The sequence below is a fragment of the Lactuca sativa genome, chromosome 5 (genome assembly GCF_002870075.4).
Source record: "Lactuca sativa cultivar Salinas chromosome 5, Lsat_Salinas_v11, whole genome shotgun sequence".
In the NCBI taxonomy this organism is placed as follows: domain Eukaryota; kingdom Viridiplantae; phylum Streptophyta; class Magnoliopsida; order Asterales; family Asteraceae; genus Lactuca; species Lactuca sativa.
The window spans coordinates 135,621,970-135,639,329 of record NC_056627.2 but is presented as its reverse complement, the minus strand read 5'-3'; the positions used below and the strand labels follow the sequence as shown (position 1 = coordinate 135,639,329).

At 33.4% G+C, this 17,360-nt stretch overlaps 1 protein-coding gene across 1 annotated transcript; it reads right to left on the bottom strand.

Moving 5' to 3' along the window:
• Positions 1-11,453: 11,453 nt before the first annotated feature.
• On the bottom strand, positions 11,454-12,061 carry LOC111907775 (flowering-promoting factor 1-like protein 3). The gene has a single exon (XM_023903582.2). It carries the CDS (start codon positions 12,008-12,010, stop codon positions 11,687-11,689), a length of 324 nt encoding a protein of 107 aa, XP_023759350.1. The 5' UTR covers positions 12,011-12,061; the 3' UTR covers positions 11,454-11,686.
• Positions 12,062-17,360: the final 5,299 nt, after the last annotated feature.

Here is a 17,360-nt window from a genome sequence, read left to right as displayed (position 1 = left end):
ACTCAGGTGCAAGTCGATCTTTCATGTCATTAGCGTTTAGCCAGCACATCAGTATCTGACGAGAGGTGTTTAGTCGACCTCTACAAGTTTCTATAGCTGACGAGCGAGCGGTTTATGCTACAGATGTGATTCAAGGATGTATACTCGAGATCTTCAGTGTTGGGTTCCTGATAGATCTGGTCCCGATAGCGATGGGGGATGTTTGTGTCATTGTGGGCATGGATTGGTTGAGCCAATTTGGAGTTGTTATAGACTGTGAGCATCAGTTGGTGACGATACGAGACCTTAGTGGGGGAGTACTGACGATGTACGACGAGGGTACCCGATTTGGGTCAGTATTTTGTTTGGCTGCCAAAGCAAGACAGAGTTTACAGCAGGGCTGTAAAGGGTTTGTAGCCTATGTGACGGATACACGAGTGGCCGTAGAGAGGCCGAGTTTGGCTGGTGAGTTGCCAATAGTGCGTGAGTTCCCAGATGGTTTCCTCGAGGAGTTATTGGGTGTACCTCCCAAGAGACAGGTGGAGTTTCGCATCAATTTGGTTCCTGGAGCGGCACCTATTACCAAGGCACCTTATCGCCTTGCGCCGCTAGAGATGTAGGAGTTATCCTTGCAGCTTCAGGAGCTACTGGGGAATGGGTTTATACGACCGAGTAACTCGCTGTGGGGAGCGTCGATCCTTTTTGTCAAGAAAAAGGATGGTTCACACTGGATGTGCATTGATTATCGGGAGTTGAACAAGTTGACGGTCAAGAACCATTATCCATTACCGAGGATCGACGATCTATTCAATCACCTGCAGGGAGCGTCTTGGTTCTCCAAAATAGACTTGAGGTCTGGATATCATCAGATGAGAGCGCGGGATGAGGATATCTAGAAGACGGCGTTTAGGACTCGTTATGGGAATTATGAGTTCGTGGTGATGCCTTTTGGGCTCACCAATGCACCAACAGCGTTCATGGATCTCATGAACAGAGTATGCAGGCCAATGTTGGATCGATCGGTGATTGTGTTCATCGACGACTTTCTGGGCTATTCGAGATCTAGAGAGCAGCATGAGGAGCATTTGAGGGAGATCCTTGGAGTATTGAGATCGGAGAGGCTCTATACCAAGTTCTCCAAGTGCGATTTCTGGTTACGAGAGGTCCAGTTCTTAGGACACCTCGTTAACCAGAATGGGATAATGGTCGATCCGGCCAAGATTGAGGCTGTTATGGATTGGGAGGTGCCGAGATCCCCCACCGAGATCAGGAGTTTTCTGGGGTTGGCTGGCTACTACTGGAAATTTATCAAGGATTTCTCCAAGATTGTCGTTCCCCTCACCAGGTTGACCCGGAAGGGCGTGGCTTTTAGTTGGGGTCCAGAGTAGCAGGCCTCGTTTTAGACACTTCGCCAGAGATTATGTGAAGCCCGGTGTTAGCCCTTCCTGAAGGGATGGAGGATATTGTGGTATATTGTGACGCGTCGATATCGGGGTTGGGTGCAGTGCTCATGCAAAGATGGCACGTGATAGCATACGCATCGAGGCAGTTGAAGCCTCATGAGATGAGGTATCCCACCCATGATTTGGAGTTGGGGGCAGTGGTGTTCGCCTTCAAGATCTTGCGTCATTACTTGTATGGGGTTTGGTGTACCATATACCCGGACCACAAGAGCTTGAAGTACTTGATGGATCAGCCCAACCTGAACGTGCGCCAGAGGAGATGGTTGGATGTCGTAAAGGATTATGATTGTGAGATCCTGTACCACCCGGGCAAGGCTAACGTTGTAGCCGATGCCCTGAGCTGTAGGGCGGAGAGTGCCCCAATTCGAGGTATTTGTATGAGGATGACGGTAATGACTCCAGTGTTGGATACCATCTGAGAGGCCCAGGCAGAGGCTGTGAGAGCGAAGAACCGCAAGAGAGAGCGAGTGACCGGGCAGGTATCCCAGTTTGTTACTAATAGCCGAGGGCTTATGACCTTTCACGGTCGGATTTGGGTGCCGTTTATGGGTGGGGCACATAGCATTTTTATGGAGGAGGTGCATAGATCAAGATTCTCGATCCATCCCGGGGCCACTAAGATGTATTTGGACCTGAAGAGAGGTTATCGGTGGCCTTGTATAAAGAGGGATGTCGCGTGGGTAGTGGAGAGGTGCCTGACCTGTCGCCAAGCTAAGGCCGAGCACCAGCGTCTGTATGGCAAGTTGCAGCCACTTGAGGTTCCCTAGTGGAAGTGGGAACAGATTTCTGTGGACTTCATCACCAAACTGCCAAGAACCACGATGGGTGTTGATGCAATTTGGGTGATTATGGATCAGTTGACGAAGAGCGCTCACTTCCTTGCTATCGGTGAGAGTTCTTCTGCAGAGAGGCTGGCAGAGATATATGTGAGAAAGGTGGTGTCGCAGCATGGAGTGCCGATCTCGATTGTGTCAGACTGAGATGTACGTTTCACTTCCAGGTTCTGGAAGAAGTTCCATGAGGAGCTAGATACGAGATTGCATTTCAGTACTGCGTATCACCCTCAGACGGACGGGTAGAGTGAGCGGACGATACAGACGCTTGAGGACATGGTTCGAGCATGTGTCATGGATTTCAGTGGGAGTTGGGATTCATACCTACCTTTGGCCAAGTTTTCTTACAACAATAGCCACCATTCGAGTAATTGTATGCCTCCCTTTGAGCTGTTGTATGGGATGAGGTGTAGGACCCCTATCTGTTGGGGCGAGGTGGGGAAGCGAGTGATGGGTAGCACTGAGATAGTGCTTAAGATGACTGGGCAGATACAACAGGTCAGACAGAGGTTGCTGACAACGCAGAGTCACCAGAAGAGTTACACGGATAGGCGGCGATCCGAGCTCGAGTTCTAGGTTGGAGATTTTGCACTCCTAAAAGTATCTCCTTGGAAAGGAGTGATCCGATTCAGGAAGAGGGGCAAGCTGGGGGCCCGATAAATTGGCCCTTTTAGAGTAATTTCCAGAGTGGGCAAGGTAGTATACCATTTAGAGCTACTCGAGGAGTTGGGTCAGATTCACGATACCTTCCATGTATCCCAATTGAGGAAGTGTATAGCCGATGAGACGATGGTAGTGCCGCTGGAGGATATCCAGGTGGATGCGGGCCTGAACTACATTGAGAGGCCGATCTTTATCTTGGATCGGAAGATCAAGGTTCTGAGGAACAAGAAGGTACCCGTGGTTCAAGTTCAGTGGCAACATCGGAGAGGGTACGAGTTAACTTGGGAGCCGGAGGCGGAGATATGGGAGAAGCACCCAGAGTTGTTTGCAGAGTGAGACTTTGAGGGCGAAGTCTGATTTTAGTGGGGGATAATTGTAACATCTGGATTCCCAGGTACCATATTTTAATTATTTATTTTGAGTTATGAAGAGCGACTCTACGAGTTGACGCCTAGACTCGTCGAGTAGGAACGCGATTGCTGACTGGATTAATGAATGGACTCGACGAGTCCGTATTGTAGGCAGAAACCCTAAATCTTTGGGCCTGTGCCCTATTTAAGGGACTTTATGGCCCTCATTTGCGGCCACCTTCACCCTTGAGAGCACCAGAGAACCTGAGAGCATTGTGAGTGAGAAAAGAAGCCATTTTCTTCATTTCTAGTGAGATTTTGCAAGAAAGAAGGAAGGAGGGCAAGCTAGGCAGATTGAGGAGCTCAGATCTACTACCATTTGATCAGAAGAGGCTGCTAGAGGTATAAATCTATGCTCATTCTCGTGTATATGGTGATCTACTTAAATCTAGGGTTTTCTTATGCCTTCTTTAGCTTGGATTCAAAGCATATGAGGTCCCAAGGTGGAATTCTTCTTAGATCTAGACCATAAGAGGTCCAGAGAGTCCTATCTATCCTGCTTTATGCTATTCCTTTGGATATATGAACCTAGGTTGCCATTGTAGAAGCTATTTCACTAAAAGAAGCCCTATGAGTGTAAAGCTTGGACCTTTACATGATTGTTGTGTATTGGAAGGTCAGATCTATATGTTAGAGAAGCAGATCTGACCTCAAAAGGTCTTTTAAGTGTTTCCATGGAAGGAGCTCGCCGAGTCCATAAGGGGACTCGACGAGTCGATTAGAGTTGCCCTGCGATTCGTGACCAGTGGTAACCCGTCGAGTGAAAGGTTAACTCGACGAGTTGAGTGAGGATTTATGAAAATTAAGAGGACACACACGGACTCGCCGAGTCACACGAGTGCACTCAACGAGCTTGGTCAAAGTTTGACCGTTGACTAGGGTTGACTTCAGTTGACCTTAGGGTTTTGGTCAAGTTGGTTCAAGACAGGTCCGGGAGGGGTAGAATGGTCTTATACCCATTCTTTAGAAATGAGGACAAGTGAAAGTATTGATTAGAGGTGTTATCATTTTGATAGGAGGAGGCTAGGTCGGGTTATCGAGCACGAGAGGTTGTCCGACATCTTACGAGGTGAGTCTTCTCACTATACTTTACCTAGAGTGGTAATTATGTGTGACCGGAAGGTCTTATGTGCTACGATGAGTATGTGATGTTAGATGTTATATGATATGTATGTGCTATGTTATGTTATGAGTATTATGATATGGACCGGAAGGTTAGAGAGGTGGGACCGGAAGGTCTACTAGGACTATGGGATGGAAGTCCCCTGAGACGCATGGACCGGAAGGTCTTGTAGAGCTATAGCCTTAAGAGGCATATGTGCGTATGTGGTATTTTGGGGAACTCACTAAGCATTTATGCTTACGGTGTTTTGTGTGATGTGTTTCAGGTACCAGTGAGTATCGCGGGAAGGCACCGACATGATTTGTACACATTGATGCAGAATGATGTATTTTGAGATTCCAGGAAATGTTTATTTGAGATAATATTTGACACTTGAGTTTTTGGAGTGAATTATGTGAACTACGTTTGTTTTAAAAATGAAAATGTGTTTTAAATTTTCACGTCGTTACACTACTAAGGGCCCAAGCACGTCTACAGCTTCACATCTCCGAGAAGATGATCTATACATTATTTTTGGGGATGATCAAGAGGCTTTTCAAGACTTTACCTTTAGCTCCTTTACCATTCATCCGAACAACGATGATGACGGTGCCCCAATGACTTAAGGGTAATTTAAACAAATCCATGCTAAGTTGGATTCAATTATGGAGTCCTATGTTACTTCATCCAACTACAAGTTTATGTTGAAGTCACACCAAGCCACAGTCGAGATGCTTATGAAGTAGAATGCTAAAGTTCATGCTAAATCAACTAAGGTTATTCAAGCATCAGAGCAAACCATTACTGAAGCAACTGCAAAAGTTGAAAAACTACATAATGAAGTTACACAGTTCATGGCTGACTTCTGAAAGTCCTCTGATGAAAATATCGAGAGTGCTAATAAGGTTGTTATCAGTCTTAGCTCCAATCTACAAGTTGAAAAGGAATCTTTTTCTCATGTCCGCTCCGAGATCAAGGCCGATAGTGATGAACTAAAAACCTCTATTATATCCAAGATTGAGAAACTTCAGGTAGATATTGCTACTGAAAATACTATCATGGATAAACTCACTCAGAAGTCTGAGAATGTTAAATTTCTTTCACTCAAGTTAAACTACACCAATAAGTGTCTTGACGATTTTGAATCTGAAAATACTGTTATCAAGAGCTGCGTTTCAGAAGTAAATCAATATTTGCAACGACAGGTTGAGACACGTGCTTCACTTCTCATTGTCTCGGTTTGACAGCATCTTGCCGACAAACTAAAACCAGTATTTTCAATGCTTAGCACGATAGAGGATGTTTCAGAATCAGATGTTCTTTAGAAACAAGGGGGAGAAACAGATACAAAGGAAAATCCCACGAAAAAGATTGTGGAACCAACTGACGAAATTGAGCAGAAACCAAATATCAAAGATCAAAAGGATAATGAAGCTTCTGCATCTAAATACAAAGGGAAACTAGTGATGATGAAGAAGGGGAAGTATTATCTGAAGGTGAAAAGCTGATAAGAAAGAAGTGTGATGTTGAGCTTGATAATCTCTTAAGAGTTCGCAAAGAGTTAGAAGCGAAGGATGCTAAAGCCGAGATTGTGAAAGTCACTCTTGCAACTCAGAAGTCCCTATTTCCCCCATGGACTCTTAAAAGGATTCAGAAGGAGGCAATTGATGAACCAAGGATAAATTGGCTAGAGTTTTCGGTTTCATTTGAGCTAGACAACACTGCAGAATCGCAACTCGACTTCCCAATTACTTTTAGGGCGTTTTTATTCAAGTGTTTTGAGAAGATTGCGAAAGCTCCCCTTTTGTATTTTGATGTTTATCAAACACTCTTCTCTTTCTATCTCAAATATGGAAAGCCCCAATTCTAAACTTGGAGTTTACAAAAGATTATCGCAGTAGAGGTGTATGGACCCTTTCCAACTGAAAGCTTCATCAACATTAAATTCTAAGGATTCAGAGGAACCAATCATACCGAATTTGAATTCACTCTTGCTGATCTACCTTGCATGAATCTTTATGATTGGAATTCCCTGTTCCTAATTTTATCCAAAGACAAATAGAAGTATGAGCCCATCATAGCTTATATTAAGAGAATGCTGATTTGCTACATTCAAGAGTTTGCAAAAATGGATGTAGAAATCATAGCTGTGCTGAAAAAGAAACCGATTCTGCAACTAGAAGAAGAATCAAAGGATCTAAATAAGATGAAGTGGGGCAAAATCAGAAAAGAAAATTGGAGAGTGGTGTACTAAAGGAAAATTCCTCTGAAAGTTCAGAGATGTATATTCTTTTTACTAGATAAGAACTTACATTCTGTATCTGCTCTGAACTACATCCTGGAATTTACCGAGGCATGCAAATTAAATGATGCTAGTGATCAGAAATGCTTTTTTGACATTATCAAATGGTACATTGTTGTTCGGAACACACTTCTGAGTATGATGTCGAAGTTAATCAATGTTCATAAACGACAACAGCAATGAAGAATCTCCTTTTGGAATTTGACACAGAGCGGAAGATTGTTGGGTTATTAAAGAGTTGTGTCAAATGTTTTCTAGTCTCATTTATTCAAGTTTGGGCCTGTCCATTTGTGATTATTGCTTTTTAGGGTTAGACTATAAATATTGCATGCATGTAACTTTAGGGTTTAATGATTATATTGTCCTACCTAGCTTTTACAGAGAAGTTCACATTGCACTCTAAAGGTATTCAATATAAGCATTTGGTGCTATTTTATATTCATTGTTCCTGTTATTTATTCACATCATTTATAGAATATATCGATCTAAGTTTTTATTGTTTCAACACTCTTGAAGCCTACTGTGACGCTAGTTGGATGAATTGTCCCACTACTAGGCATTTATGTACATGTTATTACATTAGTCTTGGAGATGCTCTCGTTTCATGGATAACAAAGAAGCAAAGTGTAGTGTCTCGTTCTTCTGCTGAGACGAAATATAGGGCCATGGCTACTACCATTTGTGAAATTTTATGGTTAAGATGGTTACTTCTTAACTCGGATGCAGCTCAAAGTGAAGCCACTCCTCTAATGTGTGACAATGAAACAGCAAGACATATAGCTGCTAACCTAGTTTATCATGATAGGACTAAGCATGTTGAGATGGATTGCTATTTCGTTCGTGAACGAGTCAACAATGGAGAAACAAAGACTTATGCTATTAGTTCAGAGTTACAACCCACACTTATTTTTACAAGGGCCTTTGGGGCGAAACGTTATCAAAGAATACGTTGCAAGTTGGGTGTTCGAAATCTTCAGAGTTCAACTTGAGAGGGAGTGTGTTTTGAATCCTTATATTTCTCAACAAATTCTATCTCATTCCCTGAATTTCGGATAATTCAAAATTTAAAACCATCAGAAAACACATGTTCCTGTAGATGGCTCTTTCTTAACAGGTTTTTATTTTAATCCTTACTTGTAATTGATTTCATCATTTTTAACTTTTTGTATTTTTATCTTATAAATATATTGGGTGAAGACTTTATTATATTAAGTTTGTTCCTAAAAAGGTTTTTACTATGTTTCTTTAATGTGTTGGCTTTGCAGGTTCAAAGAACTCAACCAAAAGGGCCAGTTAGAGCATTGTATTATCATTAGTTTGTATATTTTGACATCTTACTTTTCCAATAAAGAACGATTAAACACAAGATTTGACATGATTAAGGTAGTTTGTATATTTTTCATCTTGTTTAGTCTAAAAATGAAACTTTTTTCATCATTGGTCCTTATAATATCAAGTTTCATCACATGGACTTCCTGATTATGGTGATTATTGTCCTTATTATAAGGTTCTATATAGATTTTGTTCAATATTTTAAGGTTTCGAGAACCTAAATCAATATGAATCCTTGAATTACATACCATCATTGAAAATATTTTAATTTGTGACCAAACTTGGTTTAAAATCACAATGAACAAGTTGACACCTGAGTATTTTGGCCTTCTCAAAGGCCTATTTATCGACTTTTGAATCGCAACATCTGATATTCTAAAGGTTTATTTTTATAAACTATTATTTATATATTTTAGCATTTTACTTAGTTGGACATTAAATTAATAAAGGAATTCAGGAAAAAAAAAAAAAAAAAAAGAGGCCGATAAACAGTACAAGTGGGTTGGGTATGTATAAATGGAAGTAATAACCATTTAGGGGATGTTTGGCAAAAAAGCTTATGGCTTATTAGTTTATTAGCTTATAAGTTAATAAGTAAGTGTAGGGTAACTTATAAAAAAATGTCGTATTAGAGGTTCCCCATCGGAATAAGTTATTTTAATCCAAACACTTTTTTAACTTATAGTGATGTGGAACCTAATAAGTTGTTTTAAAAAAAACTTAGCCAAACACCCCCTTAATATGGTATGGTAATGCTCTTGAAAAATAGATGTCATTTAATATTCATTTCTCGAAGTGAACGCAAAATGGTTTTAACTCTAAAGAGATCAAATTATTCGCCGCCCGCCGCTTTGCGCGGGTAGACGGCTAGTATATATATATATATATATATATATATATATATATATATATATATATGGAAAAGTGAATATACCCTTAAGGGTATATAAGCTTAGGTACCCAAACTCATCATAATTAGTCGTTTTGTTTGATAATTCATTATAATGTTATTAAACTTCAACCTCTAACTGGATTTAACTTAAAGATTTTTGAAATTTCATTATTATTTTTCTCTTATATCACATATTTTGCCGAACACCTACTAAGCTATATATGTTATAGTTGAAAATGAAAATTATGAAAAAGCAAGATAAATGTGAAATTTATAAAATCTTAGAAGTAAATCATGTTAGAAGATGAATTATAAGAAAATTGGGTACCTAAGCTTAGATATCTTTAAGGGTATATTCTCTCTCTCTCTCTCTCTCTCTCTCTCTCTCTCTTATATATATATATATATATATATATATATATATATATATATATATATATATATATATATATATACTAGTTGTGAGACCCGTATATTATACGGGTTGATTAAAACAAAATGTTAAATACAAACGATTAAATGAGAAATTTATTTGAATTTGAAATTTGAAATAAATAAAAATTATGAGAAAAAAAAAACATGAAAAAAATAAATAAATTAAAATTATTGTTTAGTTATCAGACTTGTATACTAAACATGTTAATTATAACAAAATGTTAAACACAAAGGTTTAAACTGTAAATTTGTTTAAAATTGAAATTGATATTTAAAATTTAAAATTTGAAATTAATATCATTATGGTAGGTTTAATTTATGGAAACTAATTAATAATATATTAGAAATGGAAAATGAAATAAATGACAAGTGGAAAATAAATATATCTCTAAATTATGACAAAATGACATGTGGCAAATTGAATGAGAGGAGGACATGTGGCAAAATCATTCTTATTTATTATGGTATATATATATATATATATATATATATATATATATATATATATATATATATATATATATATATATATATATATATATATATATATATATATATATATATATATATATATATATACCTTTGTAATCTTTCGTTTACTGAATAATAACCAAAAAAAAAATTCAGTATTGATTTTATTAAAACTCACATAACTATTTCTCACAAAAATAAGACTTATATCGGTATCCCAATCAATCATAATCGTCAATGGCACTATGTATCTTTTGACAACCTCTTTAACATAAATCTCAACATACTTTTCCATAGGCCATGTCGTTCGAACTACTTCAAAAAAATACGTACTCTATCAACCGATCAATGTTATCCAAATCATGTTGCAGTAAACAAAATAATTTATTTCAAAATTATTATTATTATCGACACAAAATAAGTTTTCACATTTTATATTTATCTTTATCTATCAAGACCCTATATATACTTTTGTAATCTAAGCTATTGAATTAACAAGAAAAGATATATTTTGGGAAATTTTATATGTATCCCCTACCCTCCAAGGTATCCCTCATATGAATGTAATAATAATGCTTATGTATCCCAGTTAGGTGACGAATTATATGAATAAGATGGATCTGTATAATATAGCACCTATTTTCTATCCAATAAATATAGCTAGTAGTCTAAACCTACCTAGTCAAAAACATCATATTCACGAGATTATGATTCAAAGTGGAAAGACTAATGAGATTTCTAGTTAAAGTTATGCATTTTCTGTTATTTTATCTTAACTTATTTTTAATTATATTTATTTACAAATGGGTCAATTAAAAGCTTGTATCTGACATATTTTTAATTATATTTATTTACAAATGGGTCAATTAAAACCTTGTATCTGATATAATATTTTTAATTATTAATATTTCTTGTTTTAAATCATGTTGAAGTTATTAAACAAGAGAGATAAGTGTGGTTAAATTTCCATTTTGTGCTATTTTGAATCATTTATAATTTAATAATTTACTAACTACATTAATTTTGAACAGAAAAAACCTTTTATAGCACTACCAAAGAATTAACCAAAAACTAATGTTACATATGAACCAAAGTTAGATAAATCCAACTTACAATCCTTACTTCTATCCGCTATCCATCTAAAGGATTGCACTCTATACATAAGATAAAACCCGAAGTCAATAGAAGTGCAAGTGACCGCATCAAACCCTTTTCTTTAACGACCACGCTGAGACACATCAACACTCAAGGCCAATCCATATCCATATTGCAATGAGAAGAACCAATTAAACTTTACGTTCAAAACATATGTGGTGAAACAATAACAAAAAGTACACATTATTTGATAACTTATTAATAATGATGTTATCATCAACTCATTTTTTACGAAACAGTAATTCTAAACTTCAACATAAGCTTTTCTGTAATTCTAGTGTTTGTGAAGACCGTTCATTTACTGTACAAAAGAGATGGTACGTATGTAGTTTCTGAAAGAAAAAAAAAGGTAATACAATTTTCGTTAATGGTTTATTGTAGGAACATCTCATATCTAGACGTATATTTACTGCAAATATCGAAAATTAAACACCTTACATTCATATTTTAATCACCCAATAACATAATTGTATACATTCAGGGAAAACCAAGCAAACCCTTCCTAAACTTAGAAAACACACTCCAACTTTATGACTAAAACGTGGCACACGAATAATCAAATTTCGATATAGTAACTAACAAAGACACATATTATAACGAAATATGTAAAACTGGCCATGGCTGCATGATCAATGATAAAATCAGATAATTATGAGTTCCGTACTTCAAACACATTGCGATTCTTGACCACAATATCATACATGTGCATTGACTTGAGCTTCTTGAAGTCTTTAGGGAGAGATATGAGGTGAACGGTGGATCTTTTATGAAATTGAAGAAGGCTCGGATCATCGTAGTACCTTTCCCACCCGATAGAGGTGAGCATTCTTTCAAGAACCTCATATGAAGTAACAATTTCGTTGGTGGGTAGATGCACCAGAAACTTCCCACGAGACGCACCTTGGAGAGAAGCAGCACCAGGGTTCTCCACTAGTCTAACCACGCCATTTTTGAACACCCAAACACCAGACATGTCTTTCTTGAAATGTTGTGGAAATATTGGGAAAGGAAGAATAAGAATGTTGAAGATAGAAAATTTCCTAGGGGAATGAAGGTTTATATAGCCATATAGAAAGAACGCTGAGGTAAGGGCATATATTCTACTATCCATATAAATAAAATAATGCATATATATATATATATATATATATATATATATATATATATATATATATATATATATATATATATATATATATATATATATATATATAGAGAGAGAGAGAGAGAGAGAGAGAGAGGTAGGTTCATATGTAGATGAATATCTACCGTGTGGTCGTAAGAACTAATCAGAATTTACTAAAAATTAATTCATTAAATAAATTAAAAAGGGTATATTAGTAATATTACATGATATATTAATTAATATCTAAAAATAACTTATCATGTCCTTTTATTTTAGCAAATACATTTCTAATTTACCCTATTAAAACCCACATTCGTCAAACAAACGACACTAATGTCGGTGACCTATCATTCAGCCCTCCTCTTCCTCATGAACCTCTCGCTCCCCTCCAAAATTCACAGTGAGTCGGCCGAAGTGATAGGTAATCTTGAAAGTCTTAGAAATCCTAGAATACAACATATTTTTTGGATAAAAACTAAAACCATGTCTTTTTTAGGTATTTAGTTCATGTTTCACCTTCAACCCCTTCTTTCTCACGATGCACACAAGTCTCGACCTTGGAAAAAAAATCGCTAGTTTTCTTGTCATTTGCTACCTCACATCCTTGGGTAATTTGGAGAACTAGTATGTGCTCTTAACCTACTTTTTACTCAAAATGCTGATTTCTCCCATTTAATTTTGATTTACAATCCAAATGGATTTTCGTATTTTGTTGGACTACCTTTTTAGTGAAAGGGGAGAAGATGGATAATCTAGCCATGATTAATCCATTTAAATGAAATAGGAATGGTTACGAGAAGAATGGAAGGTATTCAGATTATAATTTGTAGTTTTTCAATTTTTTTTGGGTTTACTCATCGATTTTTTTTTTTTTCGTGTAACAAAGAACGACCTTTGAAAAAACTCTCAAATTGCAAGGGTTTTTCACATGTTGCCATTTGCAAAATAATGGTAAGGGTTTTACAGATATAGAAAATGCCAATTGTTATATTTTCCATTTTTATTAAATTAATATTGAATTCTTTTATATGAAGTTTTAGGAAAATTACTAATAATTTGAGATGAAATAATTTAGATTTCTTGACTTTTTTTTTAAGTTGAGATGAAATAATTGGATGTCTCAGCTTTAAACTTTTTTTTTTACTATATTATTAACTGATTTTTGTCTGATCTTCCTTCCACAATACAATTTTGACTTGTTTACAATTTTTTTTTCCTATTTTTCTACATAATCTTTTATTGTTGTTGAAAATACGATCTTCTTCTTGATCTGTGATTGCGTATATGTTTTCAAGAAATATATGACCAATGTTTATCTTTTAGAGTTGTACTTGTATTTCACTTGACAAGATCTGATGTGTATATGATGTGTTTAATAGGTCTTTGATGGACATAACCAAAGAACAAATTATAAACAGTAACATCAATATGTGTGTAGAATACTCATAAACTCATTCTATTAGAATACTTAAATGATCATTCGGTTAGAAATAACATCATTCTGTTAAAATATACAACCATTCATTTTATTAGAATCTTATAACAATATAATGTGGTATTCATTCTATTTTGGAAGATTGGACTTTAATTTGTGAATTTGGTTTAAGGATTGTCATATGTGTTGGTTGTAATTTGAAATGTTTATTATAGTTAATGTTGATATTCTTCAAATTTGTTTGACAGTCTCGTAAAACCAAGAATGATTGAAGAATCCAAGATTGATTCAAGAATACAAAATATTTCGAAAATCAAGAAGCGAATAATGATTCCATACATCTTAATAGTCGTAGATTCAAGAAGTCAAGAACAAAGACATTTTTATCCTCTCAATGAAATTGAGAGATATACAAAAGAAGATGATGGATTCTGCTAGATTTACCACCTACAACTTCATAAAAAATCCAGATAAAGAAACCCTAAAATTCGATTCGATTGCTGCCATTCTCACAAAATGAGTTTTTATATCTCATTCTTCAAGAATGCAAGATTAACTATTGTTATTTGTTTTCAGTTTTTCAGTATTTTGATGTAGACTAATTCATAGAATGTAATTATTTAATATGTTTTTAGTTTAAAAAAATATTTTTGTGTATTACATTCTGCTTAAAATGGATATTTTGTAAAAAAAAAGTTGATTTCATATTCTTAAATATATTCCGTCAGAATGCGTTACAAACATATTTTATCAGATTTTCGAATTAAAATAATGATTATCCTTCAAAATCAGATTTTTTAAAAATAAGAAAAAAATATCCATAAAATCCGGAATTTACCTTTTTTTAAATCTAGCTAAATTGACTAAACTATCCTTTCAATGAATTTTTGTTATTATATAATACATGCTATTCCACTGTAATATTATAGACCATAGATCATAACCATTCTTGATTTTTCATCTGTTGGTTTAGAATTGTCCTACGATCATGCAATAGTTATCATCCATATTATAACCTAACCCTATATATATATATATATATATATATATATATATATATATATATATATATATATATATATATATATATATATATATATATAAGCGGCGGGCGACAAATAGTTTGTTTCGACAATTAATTTATTTTCGATGGAGAATGATTATTTTCAATTCAATTATTAGTTTGTTTTAGGAAACATGTTATATTAAAAATAAAGAAAATTCATGAAATGACCAAATTATAGGGTGTTGAGTATTTATTTAGATGAAAAAAGATCTGGTCAAAACCTTGGAAGAAAAGATTTATAGGAGTTTGTTTAAATTTTATTATTATTTTATTAATGATTAGTTGTACAATTAGCTTAATGATTTGGACGTCTTAAAAAAATATTATTATTTTATTCAATCTATTTTTAGAAATAATAGGATTTGTTTTATAAGATAGTAAAAATATATATATTAATCCTCATAGTTCTTATAAAATTTCAAGTTTTTACCAGATCTCTATTATATATATATAAAAGAGATTTGGTAAAAACTTGAAATTTTATAAGAACTATGAGTATTAATATTCACCGCCTGATAAAACAAATTAATTGTTAAGATTAAATTAAATAAAAAATAAAACTTCATGATCATGCGCAATTTTAGAGAACTTCCTAAGAAAAGCATAACAAATGTATAGGTGAAAATGACAATTTGCTACATAATAGTTTCACTGGAGCACTCTCACCCTCGTAACTCTTAATTGCGTCTTTGATACCGATCGTTTTGCAGCATCTAGCTTTTTGTATTCTTACAAATTGTTCTGTTTAAAAAAAATTGTTTGGCACTATAAGATTTTAGTGTTTATTTAAACAAAACGTATCAAATCCAAAACTTACCCACATAGCATTTTGTAAACGCTATCAACTACTAACTAGTTTTATCAAATATGTCGTTAATGTCAAATATTTGTCACATCATATTATTTAAGTAAGTTTGTAAAAATAATTTTTCAAAAATATTATAGTTAAAGGCTCATATGGTTTTTTAAAACGACGAATGTTTTTTATAAAACAAAGAGATAAATGTTCTACAAATGAAACTTTTTTGTGAAGTTTCTTATATATTCTATAATAATTAAGAACCTTAAAAATAATTAAAAATAAGAATGTAAAATTGTCATCTTCTATTTAACAAGATTACAAGGTGTTTTTTTAAATAAGATTAAAATGGTATAATTCAAAATGCTATATATTATGTTATGATTCAAAATGGTTTTAATGTATAATCTCTTATTATTTAAAAAGACCTTCAATGATATATATATATATATATATATATATATATATATATATATATATATATATATATATATATATATATATATATATATATATATATATAATTTTCAAAAATAAATTTAAAATAATAACGTTGTTTAAATATGACAATTTATTTTATATTGTCATAGATTTTTATAAAAATAAAATTGAAAATGATATAATTCAAAATATTTGTAATATATTATGATCCAAAAAATTATAATACTATGATTAGAAAATATTATGATTTTTAATTTCTTATGATTTAAAAAAATAATTATTTAGATTCAAACTATTTTAAATTATATTATTTTTGGATAAAAATATATTCAATATTATAAACCATTAGTTGATTTAATAATAGAAAAACTTATTAAAGGTTTATATATATATATATATATATATATATATATATATATATATATATATATATATATATATATTATATATATATATATATATATATATATATATATATATATATATATATATATAGGTTCATGCGAAAATTCAAATAATTTGCGAAAACGCGAAAATAATAAAAAAACCACAAAATTGTGCTACCTTAATCTTATATTTTGGAAAATAATTCATCCAAACTTTAAACTATATGATAATAATCGATAATACATGAAAAATTGTTTGATATTAGCAAAACATTATTTTTGATCTTTTTATTATGAAAACATGAATTTAAAAGTTATTAAGAACATGAAAAAAAAATAATTATTAAAGTCGTCTTTAAATTTGTATTATCATAACACAATTCAATATAAACTTATTATCTTTAATTTATTGTTGATAAATTTAATTTTTATAGTATTTGTGGTTGATTTTAATAAGATCAAATCTGTTTTATATATATATATATATATATATATATATATATATATATATATATATATATATATATATATATATATATATATATATATATATATATATATATATAAACTAACAAATAATAAAAGACTTAAAGAATCAATATTCCATTATGATATATGGACGTATCAACATGTAACTGTATCATTCAGCAATCGTTTCGATTTATGTAAGTTTCTGATGTTTGAGGATTACGTTTTATATTTTTCTGTTAATAAAAATTATTGGTCAAGAAATGTCTTTGACGTTTTTACTTCCTTTGGGTTTTCATCCCGATGGAGGATTAGTTCATGTTAGAACCACATTTTTTTTACAATGAGGGAACCATTTCCGACATACATTTCGGAGAACTCTCTTTTCCGTATTTTTAGCATCTGATTTTTTTATAAAAAGGTCATCATTCTAGTTAAATATTTGAATATGTATTTATCATCCTATTTAATTATATGTAATATCATACTTTTCACTAAACGCCTGCAGATGAGAATGAAACAAACATTGTAAATATCTCTTTATGTATGGCTCCATGATTAATGGACATCATTATTTTTAATATGAACATTACATATGAAAA